Genomic DNA, 25659 nt, shown 5'->3' with positions numbered 1-25659 from the left:
GCACCCATTGCCCAGCCTCTGGCCACCTTCATTCACCCGTGGCAGCGGGAGCCCCCCCGCAGCCCTGCCGAGAGCTGTCCCGCCGCCGAGGACCCGGCTCGTGCTCTGGGGAGGAGCGGTGATGCTCTCCGGTCCTCACCAGCTCTCCTCTCTCTCCATCCCCGTCCCCGTCCCCGCTGCAGGCGTCTTCGACAACTGCTCGCACACGGCCAGCGATAAGGGCTGGGCGCTGGGCATCCGCGCCCTGCAGCTCGGCGGCAAGAAAGACGCCCGCTTCTTCTTCTCCCTCCGCACGGACCGGGCGGCCACTGCCACCGAGGTGACCGCCTACCACCGCTACCGCCCCGAGGCGTGGACCCACCTGGCCGCCAGCTACGACGGGCGGTGGATGGCCCTCTACGTGGACGGGGTGCGGGTGGGCCGCGCCGGCGGGCAGGGGGGACCCCTGCACAGCGCCTTCATGGCCTCCTGCCGCACGCTGCTGTTGGGGGGGGACGCCTGGGGGACCGCGCACGCTTTCCGGGGACACTTGGCTGGGCTGGCCCTGTGGCGGGTCACCCTGTCCCAACCCCATCTCCAGCGTCCCTTCCTAGAGGGTGTGGCCGGGGGGGTGACAGGGCTGGCTCTGGCCGCTGGCTTCACCGCTCCAGAGAAGCACTGGGCGCCTTTTCGGGAGGGCGCCTTCCCCCAGCAGCGGGTGCTGCCGTCCCCGCCGTCCCCTGTCCTGCGGCCGCTGGGCCCCCCTGCCTGTGGGCAGACCGCCTGCGATAACGTGGAGCTGGTCTCCCACTACAACCGGCACTGGCCGCTGCGGAGCGGGAAGGTGGTGCGGTACCGGGTGGTGAACCTGGCAGAGGACGGCGGCGGGCGGCCGACGGTCAGCTGGGAACAGGTTTGGCGGCAACACCGGGCGCTGAGCGAAGCTTTCCGACCCTACAACATCTCCTGGCAGCTCAGCTTGCTGGAGGTACGCAACTCCTCGCTGCGCCGCCGCGCCGTCCTCCTGGGCTGTGAGCCCAGCAAGGTGGGCAACGAGCGCTGCGACCCCGAGTGCGAGCATCCCCTGACCGGCTACGACGGCGGGGACTGCCGCCGGCCCGGCCGCTGCTTCTCCTGGAAGCGCCGCGATGGTATCTGCCACATGGAGTGCAACAACATGTTGGATGACTTCGATGACGGTGACTGCTGCGACCCACGGGCCACCGACGTGGCCAGGACCTGCTTTGACCCCGACTCACCCCAGCGGTAGGTGTGGGACTTTTGGGGAGGGGGGCATGTCAAGGAATGGGGTGCACCTGGGTGTTGCTTCTGACCGGCTGTTTTCCAGCGTGGGAAGGCGGAGGGGTGTTTTCCCGCGGAAACGGGTGCGCTGTGCCATTGAGAGCAAATAAATCCCACGGCGCAGGATGGCACCGTCTGTGATGCCCTGCCATTAAGTGGTTTTCCCCCCCAAAATGAGTGGGAGGTTGGAGAACTCCCCCTCCAGGGGTATTCCCAGTGCAGAGCTGCCGGTCTCCGGTGACACGCCAGCGGGACCGCGGGCACCCCGGGGTGGGCAGAGCAGCCCCGTGCAAAGGGTGTGGCATCCCCTGACCCCCTGGCATGGGATGCAGTGGGGGGATTGCTGCCCTTTCCCCACCTTCCCTGGAAATGTCTAAAAGCCTGATTTCTTATTTTGTATTCAAAATGCCTTTGCCTGAGCGCTGGGGTGGGGAGAAGGAGGCAACGCTGCTAGGTGTGAGCGGCAGGATTTGGAAAGGTGTGGGTTGGCATGTGTGAGCCTCCCGGAATCTCACCCCGGGGAGCGATGCCCACCGGGATGCTGGGCACGGGCAGGGGCTGATCAAACCCTGCACCTCAAAGCCAAATGGTGGTCGGGGAGCAAATCCCCGTCTTCAGGCAAAGGCACAGGGTGGCTGCTCGGTGCCGGAGGAGGACGTGTGCCGCAGGTGCAAAATGCCCTGCAAAACCCACGTTGCTCTGTGGAGCATCAATGCGCGGCGTTAGGGGACCCCTGCTCTCCCTGTGGCCCTTTGGAGGCAGCAGCTGGGACGGGATGGAGAGGGGGACCCCCCCGGCGTGATGGGGGGACCCCAGGGTGGCGGGGACAGTGTCCTTGGCGCGGTCGGTGGCTTGCGCACGCCTGCCCTCCTCCCCGGAGCCTCTGAAGTGCCGGCAGCCCCGCTGATGGCTTCCAGCGCTCGGGGCTCTGCCAAATGTGCTTTCTGGCTGGAGACAGGGAAGGGAAAAAAAAGTCATGGCTTTTCCTTTTTGGTTTTTTTTTTTTGTTTTTTTTTTTAAGCTGTTTCTGTCTCGGTGTCAGAGAAAATTGCTCATTCCCTGCTGCCAGCTCCCGGCGATGGGCAGAGGTGCCCACCGGAGCGGGAGCGGAGCAGTGCAGATGGCAGCATCTGGGGAGAAAAGCTGCAAGGGAGGGTTTTAGGGACACGTTGCTCCTTTGATCTTCTTTCTCCTTCATTTTTTTTTTCCCCTGGGCTGTGGGAGCAGGTAGGCTGTGGCCATAAATCCTTTTTTCCCAAGCCTGCTTCTTCTCTCTGCTGCTTCCCAGGTGGGATACGGAGGGAGGAGGGAAGCAGGCGCCTCTGCTTGGGCGGTGGCGATGGGAGAGGAGCAGCGCTTCCCTTCCTCCCTTCCTGAGCCTTCCCACACGTCCTTCAGTCGTCTGAGAAAACACGGGAGGAGGATGGGGAGCCTTTCTTCCAATGCATCCCTCCGGCCGCGGAGCCGCACACCCTGGCCTCTGCCTGAGCACCCCCCCCCCAGAAGATGTTTTCCCACCCCTGGAAGTCTCTTTGGTGATGGCCACCATCGCCACCCTGTGCCTGCCTGTCCCCTCGTTTCCCATCCCTGTGAGCGAGCACACGGGCAGTGCTCTCCTGAGCGTGGGGGAGGTGAGCGGCTCTCCTGCCCGCACAACGGCTCTCCTGCCCGCACAACGGCTCTCCTGCCTGCGTGATGCCTCTCCTGCCTGCACGACGGCTCTCCGCGCGTGGTGGCCATGAGCATCCAACGCCTTTGCTTCAGCAGGGCAAAGGCTCGGTCCTTGCCCTCTGTGTGCAGTTAGAGAAATGTTTTCATCCTCAGACAAGAAGGGCTCCACCTTAAATTAAAAAAGGCCAAATTTTTGCTGGTATGAATCAGGGCTTCCATTTGTCAGGATTTTCCCCTGAAAGTTGGGAAAGAAAAAAACACAAAACAAAACAAAACAAAAACCTTGCTTCTGTGGGAAAGGAATGGGAAAATGGGAACACTAGGGAAATAACAAATCTTTTGCAATTTTCTTTCCGCAGACCTCATTGGCCTGCGCAGAAGACAAGATTGATTCTTTGTAGGCTAAGCTCTGAAAAACGAAATCCGGTGTGCCCGGCATTTGGGAAATGTGGGGGCATGAGTTGAATCCTGCTGCTGCTGAGCTCTTCTCAGCTGCCTTTTGCCGACTTCTTCGGAGATGCTGGTGGACACCCACCCTCCCTGGGCTCATCCCTGCTGAGGGTACCCTGGCTCCTGGGGAAGAATATATATGTTTGTGGGAAAACCACTGGGAAATTGGTAGCACGGGTTTGGGAAAAACCAAGGTGAGCTTGAGCTCACCCGAGGGCACGGCCAGGTCGGTGTTTTTCCCCCAAAGTTGGTGGATGAATCCCAAGGTACACGAGCAGGCGACCTTAGCCCGAGGGGTTTTGCTCAGGCAGAGCTCCCGCTGAGCGAGTACCTCTGGGTTGGCTCGTAAGGTATTATACCTAAATGAACATTTATGAGGAGCGGGGCAGCTAGGGAACTTAGAGAAGGATTTTTAGGTTGGAAGCCATAAACGGAAGAAATAACGAAAAATAAAATTTAACAAACTGCGGAAAGGCGGCCCAGTAGGAACCAGGTGCTTCGATGTGGACAACAGCTCTCGGTCTGTAACTGGAGGAGAGCAAGCGAGCTGGCTGCTGCTCCGCTGAGACGCCTGTGCTTTTTCATACCTGCTGGAGAACCACGTGCCAGAGCCCAGGAGGGAGCTGCGGCTTCGGGAGAGCTGGGGCAGAGGGAAACCCTGCTGCAGGCGCTGCTCTCTAAATCTCCTTTCAGATCAAGGTGGCAAGACAAAAATGTTGGGATCTTTTTTCATGGAGTAAATCAGCTCTGCTGTATTTCATTTCAAGGCTCTCAAAAAGAGTGGTTTGGATGTGAATGTTTCTTAGTACAGCCAAAAATAATCCAGATGAGAAAGTCAGTGAGACACAGCAATTTCTTACTAGCATTGTAGACAGATTCAGTCTATTTTGGTGAAGGGTCTCAATACTTTGTTTTGACTTGCATGACCTTAAGCACTCATGCAAAAGCTTTTACCATCTTAACATATCCCTCATTTCAAATCTCCTTTCCTTGGGCTGCAGCTTTGAGAAAGGCAAATCAGAGGGAGAAGCCTTAGGAACAGCAGTAGCTCTAGTGCTTCTTAGCTGGTGGACATCTCAGTATACTTCCAGGGCCACACTTGGTGCTAGCATATACCCTCACCCATGCTTAGCAGGGGAGGGAAATGAGGTTTGGAAAGAAGGATCATAAAGCTCTGGTGGGGATGGACCCTTCTGTAGCCGAGGTAGGAGCTGCCCCCAGCTCTGGGGTAGGGGATGATGCTGAAATGATGGCAGTGTTGCTGTGCACAACGCCACAGGCCATCAAGCCGTCTTGCCGACTCCTTCCTGCACCTCCTCTAGTATCATGTGGGACAAGACAAGTCCCGTTGTGCTCTGAGCCAGCTGGGCCACCACCCGTGTGTTAAACCCACCGGTCAGACTGTGTGGTTATGGCTGGAGGGAGACTTGAGTAAGAGCTCAAGTGAACAGCTGAGTGTAGACATCCCTGCAAGGCACCAAACAGGAGCCATAGGGAGCAAGTCAGGGACTTCTCATTCACTCTGACCCACCATATGAAGAACAAGGGGACAGGCAGTGGCGGGAGAGCTGCCTGCTGTCATCCTTCACCCAGTCTCATCCTGATTTAAAGCATTTTCCAGGAGTTGCTGGCAGTGCAATGTCAGGGTCTGGAGTAAAATTTGCCTTGATTCGCTGCAGACGCACATCTTCTTGCAGTGCCTGAATGCTGTTGTAATTGGTGCTCTTGGAAGGAAAGCAGCAACAGCTCATTAACAGCAATTAACACTCAGCGAGGGTCCCCCTCGGGCAGTTAGTCAATGAGAGTCTGGTGTGTGACACAGTTAATGTGAAAAGAAAAACTGGAGGGGAGTCCGGAGAGCAAAGTGGATAAAGGCAGAGCTGCTGGGCCTTTCATCTCGCTACCCAAAGCAACGGCAGAAATAACCGAAGTGGCAAAAAGAGGTAAAAAATGACGAGGTGTCTCCAGCCCCTTGGTGGCCTCCACTGGGATGACCACAGCTGTGATATTAAAGTCTACCTGATTAACAGGACGCTTGATGGGCTTTAATGCAAGCTTAGCTGGCCTCCCGTCCTAAGGGAAGGATGCTTAATTGGGTTAAGGCTGCTTGGGAGCCTCCCGCTGTTTAAGCAGTGTCTTCAAAAGCTGATCCAGATTAACCTCACTGAATGTCTCTTGTGGACAACCCCCGAGGATGAACGAGTCACTCTGAGCTATTCGCTGGCACTTGAGCAGCCCATTGTCAGGAGATGTTCAGCTGAATGTAGTTGAACTGATAGCATAAAAGGTATAAAATTGAGAGCAGGTGAGGCAAGGATGGCATCTTGGGGCAACAGCTGACCTGCCCAGACCTTAATTCCAACCAGATGGTAAGACAAACATTCAAATTAGCTGCTCACTTCCCCTCCACCTTCCTTTGCTACAGGAAACCTTAGCAGATCTTTCTCACAGTGAAAGAGGGCAGGTATGTGCAATGTATTTCAAAATTATAAGCCTTGGGAACAACCTGAGGTCACCAACACTGTTGCAGAGTATAGATGCAACTGGAGATGGTAGGTGTCTGCAGACACCTTCGTTTGCTGCTTGTGGTGGTCGGTCACTTGAAGGATGGATGGAGAGGGTGTATTATCTGTAAACTCTTGAACTCGCTGCCTGTAATTGTGGAGTGGAAGAGACTATTTGCTTGCCTGATGCTCCCATGAGGAAAGCATGGTTAGGAGGTACTCCTGCTCAGGACCTGAGCTCTGGCTGCTTTTTAGTTCCCTCTGGCACCTCTTGGAGACCCACTGGCCCGTACCCAAATATTGGCCTGGTGTTCCCAAAGGACCAAGCCTCAAGTGCTGGACTCAGGTTTCAGGGCTTGTAAGTGTGGTGGTGAGGAGATGGGTGCTTTGGGGACACCAAAAGTAGCAGCGATGGGTTCACTGGCTTCTGAGCTTGTTGCTTCTCCTCTCTAGTAGACCTGCTGGGACTGGGGAGGTGCAGTAATAAACAGGGTTTTTTGCTGGAGCCTGGTGGGTTCTTGGTGGATGCTTTAAAGTTTCATGAGAGTGGTGGGATTTGAGCTCATCGAAAAACTTACTCTTTCCTTGTAGGAAAGCCCGCTCCCTCTGAGCTTTCCCATTGACTGCTGATTTCAAAACTTGGCAAAGATAGAAGGGCTTGTCCTTGGTAGAGCCCATTACATCAGGTAGGCAGGATGTTTATCAAGCTGCTTGCTCGTGATGGGACTTGGAAGCTATAACCATGTGAACGTGCCTCTGGGTGACTCAGCTCACCCAGAGCCCTAGCTTGGGAGTCAAGACCCCAGATTTGCTTTTGACCTTCTCGAAGTACATTGGAGAGTATTTGGCATGTTAAAACCCCTTAATAAGTGTCTGGTGCGTTGTGCCAAAGGTGAACCCCATAGTGGGATTTTGCTCCCAAGAGGGAGGACTCAGGGTGGTGAGATAATGCACGCGCCGTGGGCTTGGTTGGTGTGACTTAGTGGGCTCTGCAGTGCGTTTACATTTATGCCAGTGGGAAACTGCACACCTCAGCCTCTGGCTGCTGCCTTTGCTGTCCCTGTGAGATATATTTTGTTTGCTTAATCTTCCTATTTCTTCTTTTCGGTTCCTTGTTTGCTGTGAAGGCTGCTCCTTTCCTTCCATGTGATGTACTTGTCTGTCCTTGTGTCTTTTGTATCTCCCAAACTTTATCATAAATGAGGCTATGAGTTGGGCACCCCAAAGGCCTTTTCGGGGCTTTTGCTCTCACAGAGATGTGAGAGAGGGCGATAATAACCTCTCCAGCATGGGCTGATCGATAAAAGGAAAGGGTAGCTGTGGGCTGTAACCTCAAATGATCAGAGGTCCATGAGGAGAAGGTCAGGAGTGGCAGAGGAGGTAGTGATGGGGACTCCAGCATGGAGGCACGCTCTCTAAGGCACATGTGGCAAGACCAGAGTCTGACTTGGCACCTCCAACATGGCTAGTGGGACTGTGGGGGTGACTTCTTTCCAGGAGGGAGGTGGCACCAAGCTGCAGCTGTCCAAGGGACCGTGGAAGGTCTTGGTGACACTGGTCAAGAGCAGAGGGCTGCATATCACAGTGGCTCCTGGTGGGACCTTTGTTGTGTTACCCCAAGGAGCAGAGGAGTGGGGCTGGAAGAGGAGCCTGAGGGTGTAGAGGTGTCCAGGTCCAAGGGCTGGTTCCCAGCCCCTGGCTTTGGCGCTAGCGAAAGCAGCTTGTTCTGTATAGCAAGCTGCAGCACTCTGCTGATGCGCCCAAATCTTCTTCCCTGTGTTTTGGGGTGCTAAAAGCAGGAAATAAAATCTACAGTAATGCACTCTTTTTCTTCCCAAGGTAGAAGGCTCGGGGTTAATTTCCAATAAGCCTCTGCTGGAGGACAAGTCTCGCTCACTCCCACAAGCCTTCCTGCGGGTGCGGAGCTGCCAGGCAGCGTGTTCCTCAAGGAACCTGCCAGGTCCCCCCAGGGGTGACCGCGTCTCCGCGGGAGAGGGAGAACACGATCCGCGTGTGAGCGAGGGGAGAGTACCCCTGCCCAGCGGCTGTAGGCAGCCTGGGTGCTTTCGGGGAAAACAGCTGTCCCAGATGTGAGCTATTGTTCTCGCGAACACCACTGTCCCAGGGGCTCACTTAAGGGGGGCCGATTGTATCGGGATGGCAATTGTGAAGGAACAGCATGTGTCTGATGGCTGGGAGGGGGTCACTCTTTGTCCTGATGTTCAGCCCTCCCCAGGGCTCCTCCTCGTCCAACTGTACCCTTGCCCACGGGCGGAGGATGCCAGCCAAGACCTTGGCCAGGCTAGCGAGACCCCAGGAACCGAATCGGCAGGGCGGCGAGGAGCTCGGCAGCTGTCCGGTAGGACACGGTCAGCTCGGTGTTGACGGGGTCTCTGGGATGATTTAATCCGCGTTTGGGTTGGCAGGCTGAGCCGCGGCCATTGGAGTCATTAAGTGAACATACTGCTTTTAGTTTTCCTTGGCCCAGCCGCCACCGTTATTTAGGAAATCAAATTGCCCCTTTGCAGAGGGTGATGGGGCGAGAGGGAACGGGTCCAGCCAAGCCCAAACCCACCGAGATGGCACGAGGCAGAGGACTTTGCTGGGAGGCTTTGGGGAGGGCGAGGATGCTGAGCCTTTGCGACTGTCGCCTGCCAAGGGCTGTGCTGGGGACCAGAGGTAGCCTCGGATTTTTTTTTTTTTTTTGTTTGTGGTTAACGTACGATCGTTACATTACAAAACTTCCCCAATAAATTATCTCGTGTCCTTTTTATATCCGCGAGGAAAGCATTTTTAGAATGCTGGCTTGCGCGCGCCGTGCTCCGGCTGGGACACCCAATCGCCTGGACCTAAAAATAAGTTGGAGGCTTGGGACTTGGTTTTTCCCTTTTTTAAAATAATAATAATAAAAAATATATAAAAAGCAGGAGGGAGATGTTTGGCTTGAATAGATTTCTTTTCCTCTTTTTCTCTGTCTTGATCCCTTTCCTGACCAGTATCAAGGCTGCAAGTCTTTGCCCTTCGGTGAGAAGTTTAGGGTGAATGTAGCAAAGTTTGGGCTCTTTTAGCAGGACTGGACGTTACCACCCTGGTGAAGAGTTGCCTGAGGGGTTTTACTGACCACAGGGCTGTGTGGTTCCCCTTGCGAAGGAACTAGGAGCTGTTCGCTTAATGCCTCTGGGAGCCTCATCCCTGCTCAGCAAATTTGTCTGCTATTGTCAGCCCTGTTAAAGGGTCCTTCTTCTACCAATGCCCAGGAGCTTTCAGTCTGAACAGATGAGGCAGGCCAGAGGCTGCAAGGGTGGCACCCTGGTTTTCTGCCACCCTTTCATTGACTTCATACTGCCCCACTGATGGGTGGGCATGTACACTGCAGCCTGCTGTGGGCTCATCTGAGCATCATCAAAAATCCTTCCCCAGCCTTACAGTGTCTGTGTTTCCTTTGCTGCTGCCCTACTAGTCAGGGAGGCTGGATGAAGAAGAGAGACTGACTTTTGCTTGTCATCTGGTGGTCACCAGAACAGTTTTTGGAGATGACCTCAAGCTAGGGGCTCTGCCTCCCCCATCTATGCAGAAACCAGTTTGTGGTCTGGCTGTGCCTTCTTTCAGGAGAGGACCGAGCTGCCTCCTGCTATGTGTTAGTCCATTTTTCTCTCCAGCTTTGACTGGTCCTAGCACAGATCTCCACGCGCACTCTGTCTCCTGAGACCTGAAGATGGTGCTGGTGGTGATGTGCATCAGTCCCAGCTTTTTGGCTGGAGACAGGCTTTAGGCAGTAGTGTGGCACATCCTTGCTGGCACACGTGCTGTAGGGTCATCTTCACCATGTTCATCCAGTCCACAGCTCTCCCTCTTTCCCACCAGCTCTCTGAGATCTAGGATGCTGTGGGAGATGGGTGGGAAAGGAGGAGGCACCTGGTAAAAAGCTGGACATTTGTTTTCCATCGAACAGCAGTGGGTTGGGGGTGTCTAACTTCTCTAAGCTCCTTTGAAAACCCTGTACAGCAAAGATCATGTCTTCTAAGATGTCTGCAAACACCTGCCTGTGGTGTGGGCAAGGGTAATCCCAGCTCTTCAGCTGGGGAAACCGAGGCACAGAAGTCTTAGACATCTTGCCCTCCAGTCATGCAGCAATGAGGTGCTGCCACTGATGCTGAGGCTCTGACCTCCTGCCTCCTAGTCCCTGGATGGGGCAGAGAGCCATTTGATGAAAGGAGATGTAGCTGCTCGGTCCTGGCTAAATGCAAGACAAAAAATGATGCTCTCATTTATGCAGTCCCCCTTTGTCTGGAGTGCTTTGCTGAGCTCCCTGGCCCTGAGACTCTGATCAGCCACATGAAGCCCACGCAATGTTGGGGGAGACCAGCAACGTTGCACCCACCCCTCTGCCTTTCCTCAGCAGATCATGAACGGCGCTATAAAAATTAGCAGTGAAAGTCAGGCTCCTGCGAACATTGACTTGTTTGCAGAGACCTTAAGACCTCCCTAAACCTGGAATGTTGCTTCGTATTTTTGCTGCAGGCAAAAAGTAAGAGAAAGCTGATTTACAGATCTGCTCTTGTGGGTTAGGTGGGACAGGGCTTATCTGTGCAACCTTAGACAGGCAAAAAGTGCTGTAAGGCTTGGTCCTGGCCTGGGATGTTTTTTATTTTGCTTTGAAACAAACAACCCAGGCAGAAAGTAAACCATACCTGGCTTTGTTTAGCTTGGAGCCTGCTCTAGAATAACTTGCCACTGTTGAGTTCTGCCTCGTGAAACCGCAAGGGGCTGCAAACATATTTCTCCATTTCCCCCGGCTCTTCTCGCTCGCCCTCTCTCACACATGTTCTGTATAACGCCAGCGTCTCGCCAGCCAGCATCAACATTGTCAAAAAGAAGGCGAGCGCTTACCCGGCGCGGTGGAGAACGAGCCTTTCCAAAGCATGTTGGTGTGTGCTGGAGCCGGGATGCTGCCTGTGCTGGAGCCCGGCCACCCCGGGCAATGTGGGCTCCCCTCCTTCCCCAAGCTGCTGCTTCGCTGCCTTTTATCCCTGGCAGGGTTCCCTTCCTTCCCCTAAAGAGTTCAAAACTGGATCTTTAACTCTCTTTGGAATTCTTCCAATCGGCTCCCCCCAGCCGCTGCTGTTTCCCTGTTTTCGGGGATGATGCCTCACGGTGACAGCTCCCCTCTCCTTCTTACAGCCCCCGTAGATGCGCAGTAGCTTCTTGACTTGCTAGGCACGCTGTTAGGTCCGTGCTCTCGCAGGTGGCCAGGCACATGCTCTGGGGGGATGATGATGTGTTCTCAGAGGCCACCGTGATGGTCTGAGCCTCCTTCAGGGCTGCCGAGAGTGAGGGGTCAGCGCCGGGTGCAGATGGAAAGCCCAACCCAGCAGGGTCCTATCACCCAGGCATGCACAAACCTTGGGGTTTGCACCCAGAGTCTGCACTTGGCCAGCAGCGTTGCTCCTTCCCTGCATGCTCTTGGGGCTCGGGGGGTGGAGGTGTTGCTGCAAGCAGGTGGGACGCTGCGTTATGGACCTACTTGGGGATGGCAGTGGGAGACACCTTGCTGGGGTGGAAGCCCACAGTGACCTGCAATATTTGTCTCCTTTGCTTATTCCACTGATGAGGAGGAGAAGCAACAGGCTGTGGCTCTGAACACTCCAATTCCAGCTTCGTTGGGTTTTTGAAGGGGAAGGTAAGAGGGAGCAGGAGGACGGATGTCTCTTTGAACTTTGGGAGTTTTCAGGTCCTTGGTTTTTGTCTGGCTTATTCTATGGTGATGACACGTACCCAGCCTTGCTGTCCTGCACATGCATGGCTTGGGATCTCCCCTTTGCAATGGCTGAACCCACAGGCTGGTTTTAAACAGCTAAAAAATCTTGGGCATCTGTGTTTCCTGCAGGCTCACAAAAAAGGCAGCCAGGGGAGGGGAGCTGCCCCTGTCATGGGCAAAGGTGGGGAGAAACTGCAACCTGTGCTGAGCCTTTCTAGACCTTGGAGAGCTGGTGGGGATGATAACCCTAAATACATGCCTTAGTTGTGGGGAGGGGGGCTTCAGTCAGTGCTCGCAGACGCCATGAAATAAATATCAGGGTTTAGTCTGTTCGTTGCTTCCAGGATTACTTCTTAGTAATTAGTAGATTCCTTTGGCGTTCACTCATATCGATGTTTTGGTATGTGTTAACCCCAGATAAATCAAGAATTTCACTGTAGGATCGTCCACTGGGAGCCTGTAGGTTGACTTTAAACCCAGGAGTCTGAGGCACATGTGGCTTTTCGGCTCCCCTGGGAGCAACGGGGGTATGTGGTCCACGGAGGATGAGAGATGGTCCATGTGTCCTCTGCTCCCACCACAAAGGCAGCTGGGAGCCCAGCCGGTCTGAAAGCCTGACTCTGCATCACTGCCCGGTCTAATGAAAGACATCCCCGTACCTTGATGGGTCTCAGATGGGTCGCGTGTTTTAAGATGATCTCACCCGTGAGGAAATGGTAAGCCTCTCTGAGGAAGAGATGGCCATGATTCACTCGGATAGAAATAGAAAGGCCAAACAAGCAAATGGAAACTCCCTATTGACCAGGTCCCTGCAATTTAAAAAGGTTTTTACTACCTATTCCAGTATGCATTTGAAAATCATACGCATTTACTCTTACGTATTACAATCAGATGGTTTTTAAGCCATTAAGGCCCATTGGGTCAATAACCACCATTTTCAAAAATCTATTAAATACCCATTTCCGTGGAAATAGAGCTTCTACAATTGATCACGGCTACTGACGCCCATTAAAATAAACCCCAAATGCTATCAACTCCCCCAAGATGTAGAGCACTAAAACGCAGATTGCCAGGACAAATTTATCCCAGGGGAAAGTTGATGGCCCATTATGCTTAAGCAACACAAGAATTGTCACATAAGCCAGGAAGTTTATGGGACTTGCATGGATTTGTCTTCCCTGAGGGGATAAAAAGGAAGGTTCATGGGGTGAATCGGTAGCGCTAACACAAGCTCAAAGCCAGCCTCCTGTGGGAGCTTTTTGGGAAACATTCGACATATTTTGTATTATCTTTCAAGTCTGTGCAGGCTTTGGTTGTTTGGCAGAACCAAATGGTGCTTTAGGGCTGAAGTGCTGTAAGAAATGCTGAATTTGTGGGTCTGTTCTTGGCGGCACAGGGTTTTCCACGTTGAATTATACAGAGGTGTCGCGCTTCTGAGGTGGTATGAGGAAAGCTGTTGGGAAGATGACCTTGCAAAGGTGAGGTCCTTGTCTCTCTGTCCTGGGAAGGAGGCCCTTTGGAGCTGCTGGTGTTGTGGTGATCCCTAAAGCAGGCTGGTGTTGTGGTGGACCCTAAAGGGGTGTGAATGTGGTGGGACCACAGGGGATCCCTGCAGGTTGCCTCTGGGTGAGAAGAAGCTTGAGAGATGGAAGGCTGGCGACCAGGGGCTTCACAATGTGGGGGAGAAGGGGTGGGAAAAGTGGGTGTCCCCACCACAACGTTGCTGGTGGGAGGTGAGAGCTCTGCCAGTCCTAAAACATACTGCGGAGCAGAGAGACCCTGCATGTCCCTGCTGAGCGCTGGTGATGGAGGGTTATAGCTCTGGAAGGTCCATCTCAGGAGGTGACCCAAAGGGTTGGGACCTATCGGTGTGGCTGTTGTCCCCTCTGAGGGCAGCCTCCAGTTTTCAGGAGAGGCACTGAGGATGGGGGAACAGCAGCACAGAAGAAAGGGGTCCCAGCCCTGACTCCCCCACCTTGGCTCAGCAGAGAAGCACAGGAGGGAGCTTTGCGATCCAGCTGTCCTTTCCGATTAGGGCTTTGTGCTTACTGTCCTTGCCAGACAGCAACAACTCTCAGGCTGGCTGCCGGCGTCAGCCGAAGGCTGCCGTGCCCTCTTGGAGGAGAGGTCAGGTAGTCCCTGCCGAGCCAGAGGCCACGCTTCCCTTGTTTGTCTCCCTTCATGCCTCCTTCAATCAGCTTCACCGCAGCCCTGGATTTCTCCACTGTGCGTGCCTGATCCTCTTCCCGCTGCCTTGTCACCTCTCCGAGCCCTTTCTTGCTGGGGGATGATGCTAGGGGGCCTAGATGCCTCCTCCATGAGGCCACTGCAGAATGATGCCCCTTCTCATTCAGCAACGTGGTGATGTTGGATGATATTTGGACTGGGAATGGAGGAGGCAATGTGATGAATTGGTCTCCTCCTTCTTAAAGGAATTTAATTTGAGGCAGGCAAAGGGGAACATGTGGGTTCCTGTCCCTGGGGGAGAGTGTAGACCTCTATCCCTAGAGCAAATGTGGGACTTTCTCCTGGGTTCATAATGGAATGGCTTCTGTGTCAGGCACCGGGACCCTTTGACCCTTTGGGATTGTTGATGGCTGGTCCTGGTGCTTTCTGCATTGCAGGATTGGCTCCTCTGGGAGCTTAGGAGAGACTATTGGTCTATCAAGTAGCCACAACCACTGGATTTTTGGGGAAACTGAAATGCAAATTGGACAAAATGCTGGTCCAAATGAGTGCTTCTCCAAAACCTCACCTCCTCCCAAGATGTCCTAGGGCTGGTGGTACCTCAGTTATAGCCAGGAAACCCACACAGGCACATGGAGATATGCTGGAATTCCCAGCAGAGCCATCCCAAGAGGCCTTCAGACAGGCCGTGGTGCCCATCATGTGTGTGGCATCTAGCAGCTGAGTGAGGTGGTAAGCCAGCCTTGGCCTGAGGGTGCAAACATCATGAAACCAGTGTTTTTCAATCATCCAAGCATCTGATGCACATGTGATTCATCTGTGCTGAAGGAAGAGCCACTGAACATCTGTCCCTTCAGAGGAGCAGCGGTGGGAACTCCCTGCTCCTGCAGCGCCGGTCAGGAACCCCAGGGGCTGGGGGCTGATGATGCAGATGCTTTAGCATCCTCCAAGAGAAAGAGGGTGAAAGTAATAACACGGCGACCTTTATACCTGAAAATCTGCTGAAATTTGCAGGTGGATTTACGATCTGTCAGAGAGAGGACAACCAGATCAGCCTGTCTCGTTATGATCTTTGTTTACGCCCATAGACATCACTGCAAGTATCATATTAGTTGTTCTCCAGTCATATGCCCTGTGGTCAGTCCTTCTGGATTCTGGGTGGCATTTCCCCAGGTCCTGCTACAAATGTATTACATCCACTGATTTTTTTTGTTTATCTATGAATATTTCTATTTCTGCGCTTCCCCTCCTGTTTTTTTGCCCCTCGTTCTGTATCCCTACATCCTGCCCCTTTCAGAGTTGGGACTCGCTGCCACCTCCCCAGCGTTTCATCTTCCTTCCCACCCTGCCCGAATGGCACTTCAGCCCCCATCCACTGCTGCCACCTTTTTTTCCCCCTCTATCTTGAGCTCTGCTCCAGAACCATGCCCTTAATCTTGCTGTACCCCACTGGAAGGGAAGCCTAATTCTGCCTCACAATCCCGAATAAAGGTGGAGACCATACATTCATTTTGTCCGGGGATGCATCTCAATTATGCTGAGCTTCAGCTCCACCTCCCCTGCTTAGCAGATCTGTTCCTTCCTTCTGCTGCTCCTCTTATTTCTAGAAGGGCCTTTTATTTTTTGTTTTCAGTGGAGTCGGTTTGATTTCAGGGAATTCCCATTGTGCCCCACTCTCCCCGGCATCTCGGATGCAGAGGTGTCTGCTGGTCAGTCCTGTTTTTCCATTCTTAGTTCAAGACCTGCCTTTATCCCTCCGTTTAAGTTAATCTGCATCAGCTCATTATTAGTTCAGGCCAAGTTTTCTTTCTCTCATCAGCTCTTCCATAATTTCTACACTGCTTACCAAAACTAGGGCTAAAATAGCATTGCCTTTGGCTGGTGCAGTGATGATTTAGTGAATAACTTTTTAGCAAACACTTCCAGGAATAGCTAGGCCATGCCATTGTTAGCAGCACTTATTCTTCAGCCTATCTCAGGGCAAAATGCCCTGCAGGGCTTTCTGGTCTAACACTAATGTTATTGTCTTTCTTGCCCAAATCTGACCTCAGGAAGTTGCGTACTACCATCTGATGTAACTGGGAGCTTGCCGGCTGTGTGCTAGTGATCTGCAGCCTTCTTGGTCCCTTTCCCCAGTAAATCTATATGGAAGGGTCACAGCCTCGAACCACAACTTGTCTTTTTTGATCCTGCCTGCAGCTTTGCCAGTGCAACTCTGACCCTGCAGCATCTGCTACCGCTATCAGTCCCAAAGCCAAATCCACCTCCCACATGAGGGTTACCTCTGAATCCAACAGGAGTTGCTCATGCATAAGGGAAACACTTGATCCTCAAGGCCCTCATGTAGGAGTGTTTTGCCCTGTCACCCTCTTTGTCATCTTGATACTCAGCCGCTCATGCAAATTTTAAGCTGCCTCTTAAGCGATGCTGCCAGTGGTGGCTGCTTCCGAGGCTGTCAGTGCCTCAGAGGTGGGTTTTTCCAGGCACATCCAAGAGGTGTGTGATGCCCTCATCCCTTGTGTACCCAAATGATCCTTGGCTGGAGGCCAACACCCAGTGAAGCTGGTGACAGACTCCTGAGGACTACAAAGACTATTATTCCAGCAGTGTTGTGCCTGCTGTGATCTCAGGGGAATGTCTGGCTGCTCCTCAGCCTTCCCTTCACCTCTTGCATGTGGTTTGTATCTGGTTGCGTTACCAAAGCCTGTCCAGATGAGAGTCATTTGGATGTTGCTGCCTTGTCAAGTTGTCATGATGCTGGCAATGATGTTTATGGCATACCGGTGTAGTGCTGGACTGGAGTCAGAGCTCCTAGGCCATGGTCATGGGCATGCAAGTAGTCTTAACAAGTACGGAAGGACTTAAGCTTTTGCCTAAAAATACAGCATCCCCCCAGCTGCATTAACACCAGAAATTCCAGGACAGGTAAACAGAGTGTGTGGCAGCTGCAGTTACGAGAACCACCATCAGTCTAGTCTGGAGTAACCCATCTTAGCTTGTGTGCTGTGCCAAGATGGTACCATGTCCTGTTTACGTCGTGGTAGTGGCCTTTGTCTGCCTGTGGCAGGGCAGAAGGGAGGCAAGGCTGAGCATCAGCTGGGAATTCACGTGCTGGGAACAGGGATGAGGGTTCACAAATTCTGACAAGGAGGATCATGTATGCAAGCAGAGATCCCCTGAAGAGTCACCATGGAGAGGAGTCCTTTGGCAGGGGTGAATCAGAAGATGTTCACTTTGGCTCACCGTCTGGAGGAGCATCTCTCTTCACTGATCATATGGAAAGTTTGGAGTGTCTGCTCTCTGAAAATATTCACGCCACTTGATTCATCACCTTGTCTTCGTGGATTGAGTTGTGGCTCTTGGGCTTTTGGCTGGTGCCTCGGAAGCAAGGTTGCTGTGTGTTGCGTTAACCCTTTGCAGCCTTGGAGGAATGTGTTGTCAGCACACCAAAAATGTTAGTGGCAGGCTGGTGCTTGTTCCTGGGAAGTCTGAGGGATTCCTCGTTTGTCAAGCAGAGGTTTGGGGAAAAAGGGAGCCTCCCTGCCCAGGGGGAGTAGGAAGAGGAATTTCCTTGTGGTGGGTGAAGGACATGAAAGCAGAGACAGGAATCCCCTGTGACTTCATTAGGCTGTATGGTTAGCTGGAGCTGGCCGGGTCTCAAGTATTTTCCAGCTGTCCATGGAGGGCACTTGGAAAACTTCCACCCAACCCCACTCCCACATCCCCTCTGAAAAGTCTACAGGGAAAAGACTCCTATTTTTGAATTGCAATGGAATTCCTGTGGCATTACACACTGCATCCTTTGCAGTACCCAGAGAATTCAGTTTGATTTATGGAACTGCATGGGGTACGTGCTGGCCTTGCTTTTCATTCGGAAGTGCCATCTCTTGCCTTTCAGTGGTAATGGCCACTTTTGTGGCCCCAAGACTTCCTGTTACGATATGGCTGTCACCAGAAAGTGCCACTCTTGCTCCTCTTCTCCCACCTTAAACTACATCAGGCTTGTGTTACAGCTTGATTGTCCATTCCACTGCCCCATAGATGAGCAGATCCTTCCCTCTCTCCCACCTGCGCACCAGCAGTGGTCCTGTTGTTGCTGCCAGAAATTGCTGCTGGAAAAGCAGCGACAGCTCTGTCTCTCCAGAGTATGTAAAATCTTCTCCTTTGACCAAGCCAGCCCAGAGCTTGACTTATATCCACGAGTACAAAGATGCTGTCTGCCCCATGGCCTAGGACAAAATTGTCCAAGGAAAAGCATGAGAAAGGGATGTGAGGGTTCTCCAGGGAGGCCTGGGATCATGGGTGGAGTGTGATTTTTTTTTCAACTGATCAGAAAGGAAGCTTTGGGTCTTTAGACCTTAGTGTGGTAAGGTCTAGTGCAGTAACAGTTTTCCATGCAAAGCTGTAGTCATTTGATGGCTTTCCCATTTGATGTGTTGGGGTGACAGAGAAGATGGAGCAGAACCCTGAGAGGAGACGTGTGACGATAGGACAGCAAGCAATGGAGACAAGTTAAAACGTGAGAAATTTGGATTAGACATTAGGAATTTTTTTTACCATGAGGGTGGTTAAATACTGGAATAGGTTACCAAGAGAAATTGTGAAACCTCTGTCTTCAGAGCTGTTCAGGTCTCAGCTAGACATGGCCTTGAGCAACCTGATTTAGTTAGACCTGTTTTGAACAAGTGAGTCGGACTAAATGACCCATAGAGGTCCTCTCCATCCGCAGTTATGAGTCTGACTCCACTGTTCTATGCTGACACAGTCACTGAAGCTGCTGCACTTCATCTTCTTTTCCTTTTTTCGATAGCCTGAAATGTCACACAATGACAGCACATCATTAAGTCCCATACAGAGCCATGTGCTCCTGACCCAGCACCAGGACCACACAAGCATCAGTGCTGTAGAACAATACAAGGTCCAGGTTTCCCATCTTGCTTTCTGCCAACCATGAGTCCCACAAGTAAAACCGTACGCAGTGTGGTACCTAAGCCTGCCTTAGAGTCAGATGGTCAGCTAGTGTCATTCAGCAGAACTTTAAGTCAACAGTATCATGGGTCAGCACCGTCATGAGGAAGGCCCTCATATCTGGACTCGTTCCCTCAAATGCCATCATTTCAGATGGTGTTCATGCCCGCGCTCATGTCTCATAATGGCAGTCCAGAGCCCGTCCATCCCTACTGTTGCCTATACTCTTCTTGCAAGCTCCACTCTCCCAGGGTTGCGAATACTTCCCAGGTCAAGGTGGTATTACCATGCAGCTAGCTGCTCACCAATGAGTTTTGGATGCTCCTGGAAAAAATCTGCTTTGAATCTGGATGGCCCTTCTCTGTCTCTTTTCTATCCTCTGCCCTATTCTTTGGGGTTGTTTTTTGTGCTGCTTAGCTGACAGTTGTGCCTTCGTGTGTCCTTCTGGCCTTCCTTGTGTTTTTGTGTTGGCTTGCAGTGCCCACCCCGCTGTAAATACCATCTAGTTTGGAATACTCTGGTCTTGTAGGCGTTGAGAAGTTATTTGGGGAGCAGAGGAGAGGGCTGTCATTTAGGCTGTTTGTGGAGACCAAAAGCTGCTCTGCCTTCCCCCTGGGAAAATCACAGAAGCGCTGAAGAAGAGGGAGAGCATGACCTTGGCAGTAAGCGACAGGCGAAGACGCCAGTTACATGCTCCTTGTCTAAGCTAAGGATGCCAGTGGGAAATGTGGATTGAGGGGAATCTGGGTTGCCCATTCTAGAGTTGTTTTGGTCTTGGTCATGTCTTTGGGGACGCCAGCAGGAGGATATTTGTGCTTTCCATGCCATAGTGGGTGAAATTGGGGTCCTTTCCTTTCCTTCTCCATCCATCTGATCATCTCTCAGTGCTGGAACGGCTCCCCCTACCCCTGACACAGCCCTGAACAGTCCAAATCTCTCAATGGAGGAAATTACAGTTATTTATAATTAAGGGTTCACAAAAAATGTTGCTAGTGTCAAGGGAACGGCAGGCGACAGCCAGAAAAACATCATGTCTCCAGAAGAGGGGCGGCGGGAATATCCCTCTGAATAGGGCTGACGTCAGCTCTCGGAATTTGGACAGCCTGGAAGGGTTTGGGGCTATTTTTCCAAGATATCATAGGTCAGGAATCAACGTTATTTTTAAGTCTGTGTCCCCCATGCAGCTCTGGTGCATGAAGGAGACTTTCTCTCCCCCTTCCCCCTCCTTTACCCTCTATTTCTATGAAATTTTTGCTTCTCTTCCTTCCGAGTCATGCCACAAATATGTCCTTCAGGTTTATTTATTCTTCTCCCTATCTATTCCTCCCGGCCTGCTCCTGTCTTGGTTGAGTTGAAGGGATGGCGTCAGCGTGGCGCGTGTCTGGGATGCTCAGGCGAGACATCACAGAGAAGAGATCATGTTCTCCTAATTTGCCGTTTCCGGTTGGGAGAGTTTTCTCTCCGCAAGCTGATGTGGCTGGGGAAAGTGTTCTGGGAATGCTGCTTTGTGGTGGGAGATCTCGGAGCCTGGTGAAGACAAGCTGGTCATCTCATCTCACCATTAAATGCTGCCATATAGTCCAGCCAAGATTTTCTAAAGTGACTGAACTTTTGGAGCTGCTTTGTCGCTGGGAAGGTGGGCGAGATGTCTCCAGCCCAGGGCTGACTGGTAGGGGAGAGGTAGTCAGGAGATCCTGATTATCTGACACCTCCAAAGTCAGCAACGGCTGACCCAACTCTGCTATTTCAGCTCCAGGGAAGTGGCCACCCTTGGGTTTACCGAGCTCTGCTCCACATGCCATCCTGCTCTAGTCTACTTCTGGAATCCTGTTCCTCTATTTTTTCACTTTTTCCTCCTTCTCTTCCATTTGCTGTAGCAACCTCTCTCTTTCTAAACAAGTCTGTTGGTATAATAACTTGACTAGGGATCTTGCCATCTCAAACAGTGTATTTGCACATCTCCCGTCGTTTTCCCGTCTCACTTCACGTCTCAGATGAGAACATGCCTTTTTCCCCGTAGCCCATGCTCAGCTTTTTGTCCTTCCTTCCATAGTTGAATGCGGCGAGGAATGCGCTAATGGACACCGCTTTTACAGAAGCTGCTCGTTCAAACATAGCTGGTGTGCCTTCATGGCTAGTCCAGTGTAAAGAAATGATCGCGTTCCCTTCATAATCTCTCCGTGTAGCTCAAAGATGCCAATTGCTCCTGGAAGCATGGGAATAAGTGAAATGCTTTCCACCACCTTAATGTTGCTGTTGGCCTTATGCTGCAGGTTTAGTCATTCTTATGACATATTTCCACAATGGTGCATTTCCATCATCATTCCACAGTGATGTATTTGAAGCCTTTCCATGAGTTTTTTCCCTGCTTAGAATCTCTTAAATTAATGGCTTCACAAACTACGGGTCAGGGTCCTCAGATTTTGAAGACTTAGAGACAAGTCTTAGAGACTTGGAGACACTGTTTTCTATGGCTACCTGTCCTAATGCTGTCTTAGCCCAGGAGGTTAGTGGCACTGATGGTGGAAACGGTAGTGCTTGATTTAAGAGTATTTGCAGCACAGTCCAAGGCCCTACAATCCCACTGCTGCTATTATTAGAATTATTATTGTTATTATTAAGTTAGATCCTGATTGTTTTACACAGTTGAGGACATGAACTCCTTAAACATCAATGCTGGACTCCTGGTGTATTGGTGAATGCAATATAGACCTCTGACCTATGCAGAAACGATCATGCAGAGGGGAGAGTGAAACCTAAATTTCTTTACTGCTGTGGTGGGGGTTTTTTTGGGTTTGTTTGTTTTGGGTTTTTTGTTTTGTGTTTGTTTTTTTTTTTTTCTCTCCAAGTGCTGAGAGACACAGGTTAGGATCATTTTGTGGACACCTAGACATATCCATGGGTGTTACTACTCTGCTGCAATGCCTATTACCTACCCACCTCTCCCAGCCCATTACCTTCCCTGCCCTTTAGAAATGGATGACTTGGATATCCTCATTCCAGTATTTTTTCTGCTCCTGCAACTCTTTATTCCCAGCTCTGGAGATGGGAGGAGAGACAGCCAGCAGTGTTGTCAGGAGGCTTTCCCCACTAAACATGCCCTTCGATGGATCTGTCTCCAGAGATGTCCTTCTCTCCCCGTTAAGCTTATTTTGGGAGCTCCTGTGCTTCCCTGCCCTGGCTCCTGCAGATATCCCAGACCTCCTCTCAGGGAGGATTCAGATCATGTGCCGAGAGACAGATGAGACGGATTCATGTGGAGAGGGCCCTGCTGTTGGCTCAGTGCTGGGGGGACCCAGGCAGCCCTCTTCTCCAAGGTCCGTTTTGAGCAGAGCTGGAAGAGAGATTTCTTGGAGCAAATTCCAAGATACCTTTTGCTCATGCTCTTTCTTATACAATACACAGGGATGGGGGTGAGGTAGCATGTTTCTTGATGTGCCTGTGCTCTTGCAGGGACCCCTTGTTCTTACCATGCACTGCCACTTCTGGCATACTGGTTGTCCTGGGGAAAAGGATAGAGTGGAGGACCATGGTCGTGAGCTTCTCCAGACAGACTAGGGAAGCAGGAGAAGAGAATTCTTGGCCCCAGCTGGCAAACCCTCTCTGCTCCCAAGAATAAGGTTTGATGTCCATTCCTGCCCTGACCTGCATCAGGGATGACCCCTGAAAACCCTTGTTGGAACCAGCTGGAGTTCTGGATTCTTTTCTCTCTCCTTACACCTTGAGGAAAACTGACTTTTTCACCCCCCTCAAATCCCACTTTTCTGATGCCAAACCCCTTCTCTTTTCCCTAGCAGGACTGACCTGTGCATTTCCTTTCTTCTCTCATTGTTTCTCCTCCCATTTTGTCTCCTTTTACCCTATTCTCTGAGCTCTCTTCTGTCCCCGTTGTTGGAAAACCTTCTCTAAGAGTGGAACTCATCAACAAAGCTACTGTAATTAGCCAAACTTCTTCAGATTTGCATGACTGCCTCCCACCCAAACCCTTCACTTAGCGAGAACTTGCACCTTACAGAGCAGAATTAGTAGTGTCCTGGGACATCTGTTGAAACTTGCTGAATTTTGCCACGCTTTACCAAACGCTGTTGGTTTCAGAGAGTTGAGGATGGGGCCTCCAGGTCTGCTGCCCCCTTTCCAGGATATCTATGGGTGGCTCCTGCTTTTCTTCTTTGCTCCGTTGAAGTCTATGCTGACTATTTCCTCTCCCTTGTCCTCGCAGGGCATACATGAGCGTGAAGGAGCTGAAGGAGGCACTGCAGTTGAACAGCACCCACTTCCTCAACGTTTACTTTGCCAGTTCGGTGAGGGAAGAGTTGGCTGGTGCTGCCACTTGGCCATGGGATAAAGAGGCTCTTAGTCACCTGGGTAAGTAAGCTACCCCACTCACGGGGTCTCAGGGTTGTTGGTTTTCCTCTGTCTTGGTTGACTTGGCAAACAGAGGCAGCTCAACATTGAGGTTGTTTAATAAGAAGGTCATGATAACAGGCTTTGGGTGTACCAATAGCTGCTGCTGTAAGGAAAGGAGCTGCCTGTTCCCCGTGTCCATGTGGATAAGGTGGTGGGGTTACACCCTGACGAGGCACTTCCAGGTTGTTATGAGAAATTTTTAATGGTCAAGGCAGTGAGACAGTAGGACAAAGAGCTCGGGGAGAGCTGCAGGTTCACCCTCTGAAGAGGGATTTAGACTCATATTTGGCTTCTCTGGGAACTTCCAGGTCTACCTTCCAGGATTCAGGAAACGGTGAACTTAGTGACAGTGATTTCAGATCTGAGCAACTCCAGAGCTGAGCAGGCAGTGAGCACTGGCCACTTCCGAATCCAGCTCCAAATGTGAGGATGACTATCAAATTAAACCATATTTTTATAACTTGGCTTACTACCTGCTGGAGGCAAGGTTCTCCTTGGCTTCAGTGAATTCAAGGCAGGCCTTTAAGGTCATCAGCCCTGGCAGGCTACAAAAGAGTCAAAACGGCAACTGCTTCACCAGAATGTAAATGTATTGTGTGTTTTCTCCTATTTCTGCTGTCTCTTTCCTGCCTCTCCCTCCACCTCTTCAATGTCGGAGTTTTCTGGCAAAGGTCTTTACACTTTACAGTCAAAACATCTAAAGTGTTTCTCAATAAGTAACTGGAAATAATTACTCCTGACACCTGCACAGCAGACCTAGACCTTCTGCTTTTACAAGTGCGTGATGTTCAATCCTTAAAAGTTTTACACTGCTGTTAAAGACCTGTTTTAAAGTTCTTTTTTGCCAGTTTCCCTCCCTCAATGAGTTTCAGGACTGTTTTTTCAATAGCGTATTGCTACAGTTGCTTGTTGAGGAAGGCAAATCTCCATGAAATTTATTCCTTCGGCTTCCAGAAATCACTTCCAAGGCTCAGCTTGACAATCATCTTACTACAGCAAGTGCTTCAGCCGCACATGTTCTCCTCAGACCCCTCCCAATGGCTTGCAAGGAGTTGGACGGAGGGGTAATCAGGGTTACTGGTTTCATCAAAAGCTCGCATTTAGCTGCGGTCTCGGTGTTTGTGTCCAGCCAGGGACACAAGAGGTGGCACCATCTGGAAATGTTGGATCAGGGTTTTACCGCGGCAGTTCAGGGGAAAAGGGGTGTTGTCTTGGCTCCGGTGCCAGAGCTGTGAAGTATGAAGCTGGATCTGAACTTCTTTGAGGCTCTGGCACAGACTGAAGACTTTGGTTCAAGGCTGTCCTTGGTTTTAGATTTAATGAGCTCGGGAGGACGGGTGGCAGACTCTGTTCTCTGTAAACAGTAGGCTCCACCACATCATCAAGTGTTTTGTACCACGCACCGTGTATATTATTGTCCAGCACAGAAGAAACTTAGGACTGAGCAGGTCATGGCTTTTGACAAAACCTCTCATGACAGGCTACTGAGAATCTGAGTGAAGGTAAAGCAGTGAGGAAAGAGCAAGGACAACCTTGGGAGGAGTGAATAGTAGTTTGAGAAAAATTCCTGAGCTTTAAGGACCTAACAATGACCAGGGGTGGAGACGGGTCTCTTTACACAAGAGAGGGGTCTGTCTCCAAGAAGACAGACTCCTTTCCTCGCACTGAATCTTGCCAATCTCCTGTCTATCTTGACCTTAAAATATTAAGATCAGCACACAGGCTCTGCTCCCCCCATGCCACTGTCTGCTCCCATGGAGCAAAAATCCCACGCTGATTTTTTTCCCTACACACGTACAGACCCCCTCATGCTTTGGTTCTCCTCCTGAATCAAATTGGTTCCTAGAGTTTGGCTTGACTTCTCCAAGAAGCTAACCCGTCTCTTGGCTCCAGAAACTCTTGGTCAGATTTTGCTCTGTTTGTCTCTCTGAACTGGACTTTCTTAGATGTTTTCAAGAGAAGTACCATGAGACTTTTTCTCTCCAACTGCCTTCCCTTCTTCTATTTTAACACTTCCTCTCATCCTAAAGCTTACTAAACATACTGTTTCCAAACTGTTTTCCATCAGTTCTTCTCTAGATGTTTTTTAATCTGCCAGCTGGACTTTGAACTCCCTGGAAACCATTCTTTCATGACCTTTGACTGTGTCTTTCAAGAGGGTCCTCCTCACCTTCCTGTTGCCATCTTCACCTTCTGGAAGTCTTCAGTGAGCTTTGTTTTTCATCCCCTTCTCTTCACCTATGCTTGGGCGACTAGAGATGAAGTGACCATTCCTATGCTGATGATTTACAGATCTATTGCTCTCATCCAGATTATTTTCCTGAGTAAATTTGAATTTCAAGCAGCCTTTCTGAAGGTTTAGGGACGGTTTACCATTTTAGACCAGTAGTAATACCAACCAACAGCAACTACATTCATTGAAGCATAAGAGAT

At 51.4% G+C, this 25659-nt stretch overlaps 1 protein-coding gene across 1 annotated transcript in view; it reads left to right on the top strand.

The window, feature by feature from the left end:
* Positions 1-25659, top strand: part of PAPPA2 (pappalysin 2) — a 93118-nt gene that overhangs the window by 5352 nt on the left and 62107 nt on the right. The window contains exons 2-3 of the mRNA XM_075156875.1: positions 183-1245; positions 23039-23184. Of these exons, the coding sequence (XP_075012976.1) occupies positions 183-1245; positions 23039-23184 (1209 nt within the window). The remainder of the gene's footprint in view (positions 1-182; positions 1246-23038; positions 23185-25659) is intronic.

Source organism: Calonectris borealis, chromosome 8 (assembly GCF_964195595.1).
Source record: "Calonectris borealis chromosome 8, bCalBor7.hap1.2, whole genome shotgun sequence".
In the NCBI taxonomy this organism is placed as follows: Eukaryota; Metazoa; Chordata; class Aves; order Procellariiformes; family Procellariidae; genus Calonectris; species Calonectris borealis.
This window is presented reverse-complemented; position numbering and strand designations above follow the sequence as displayed.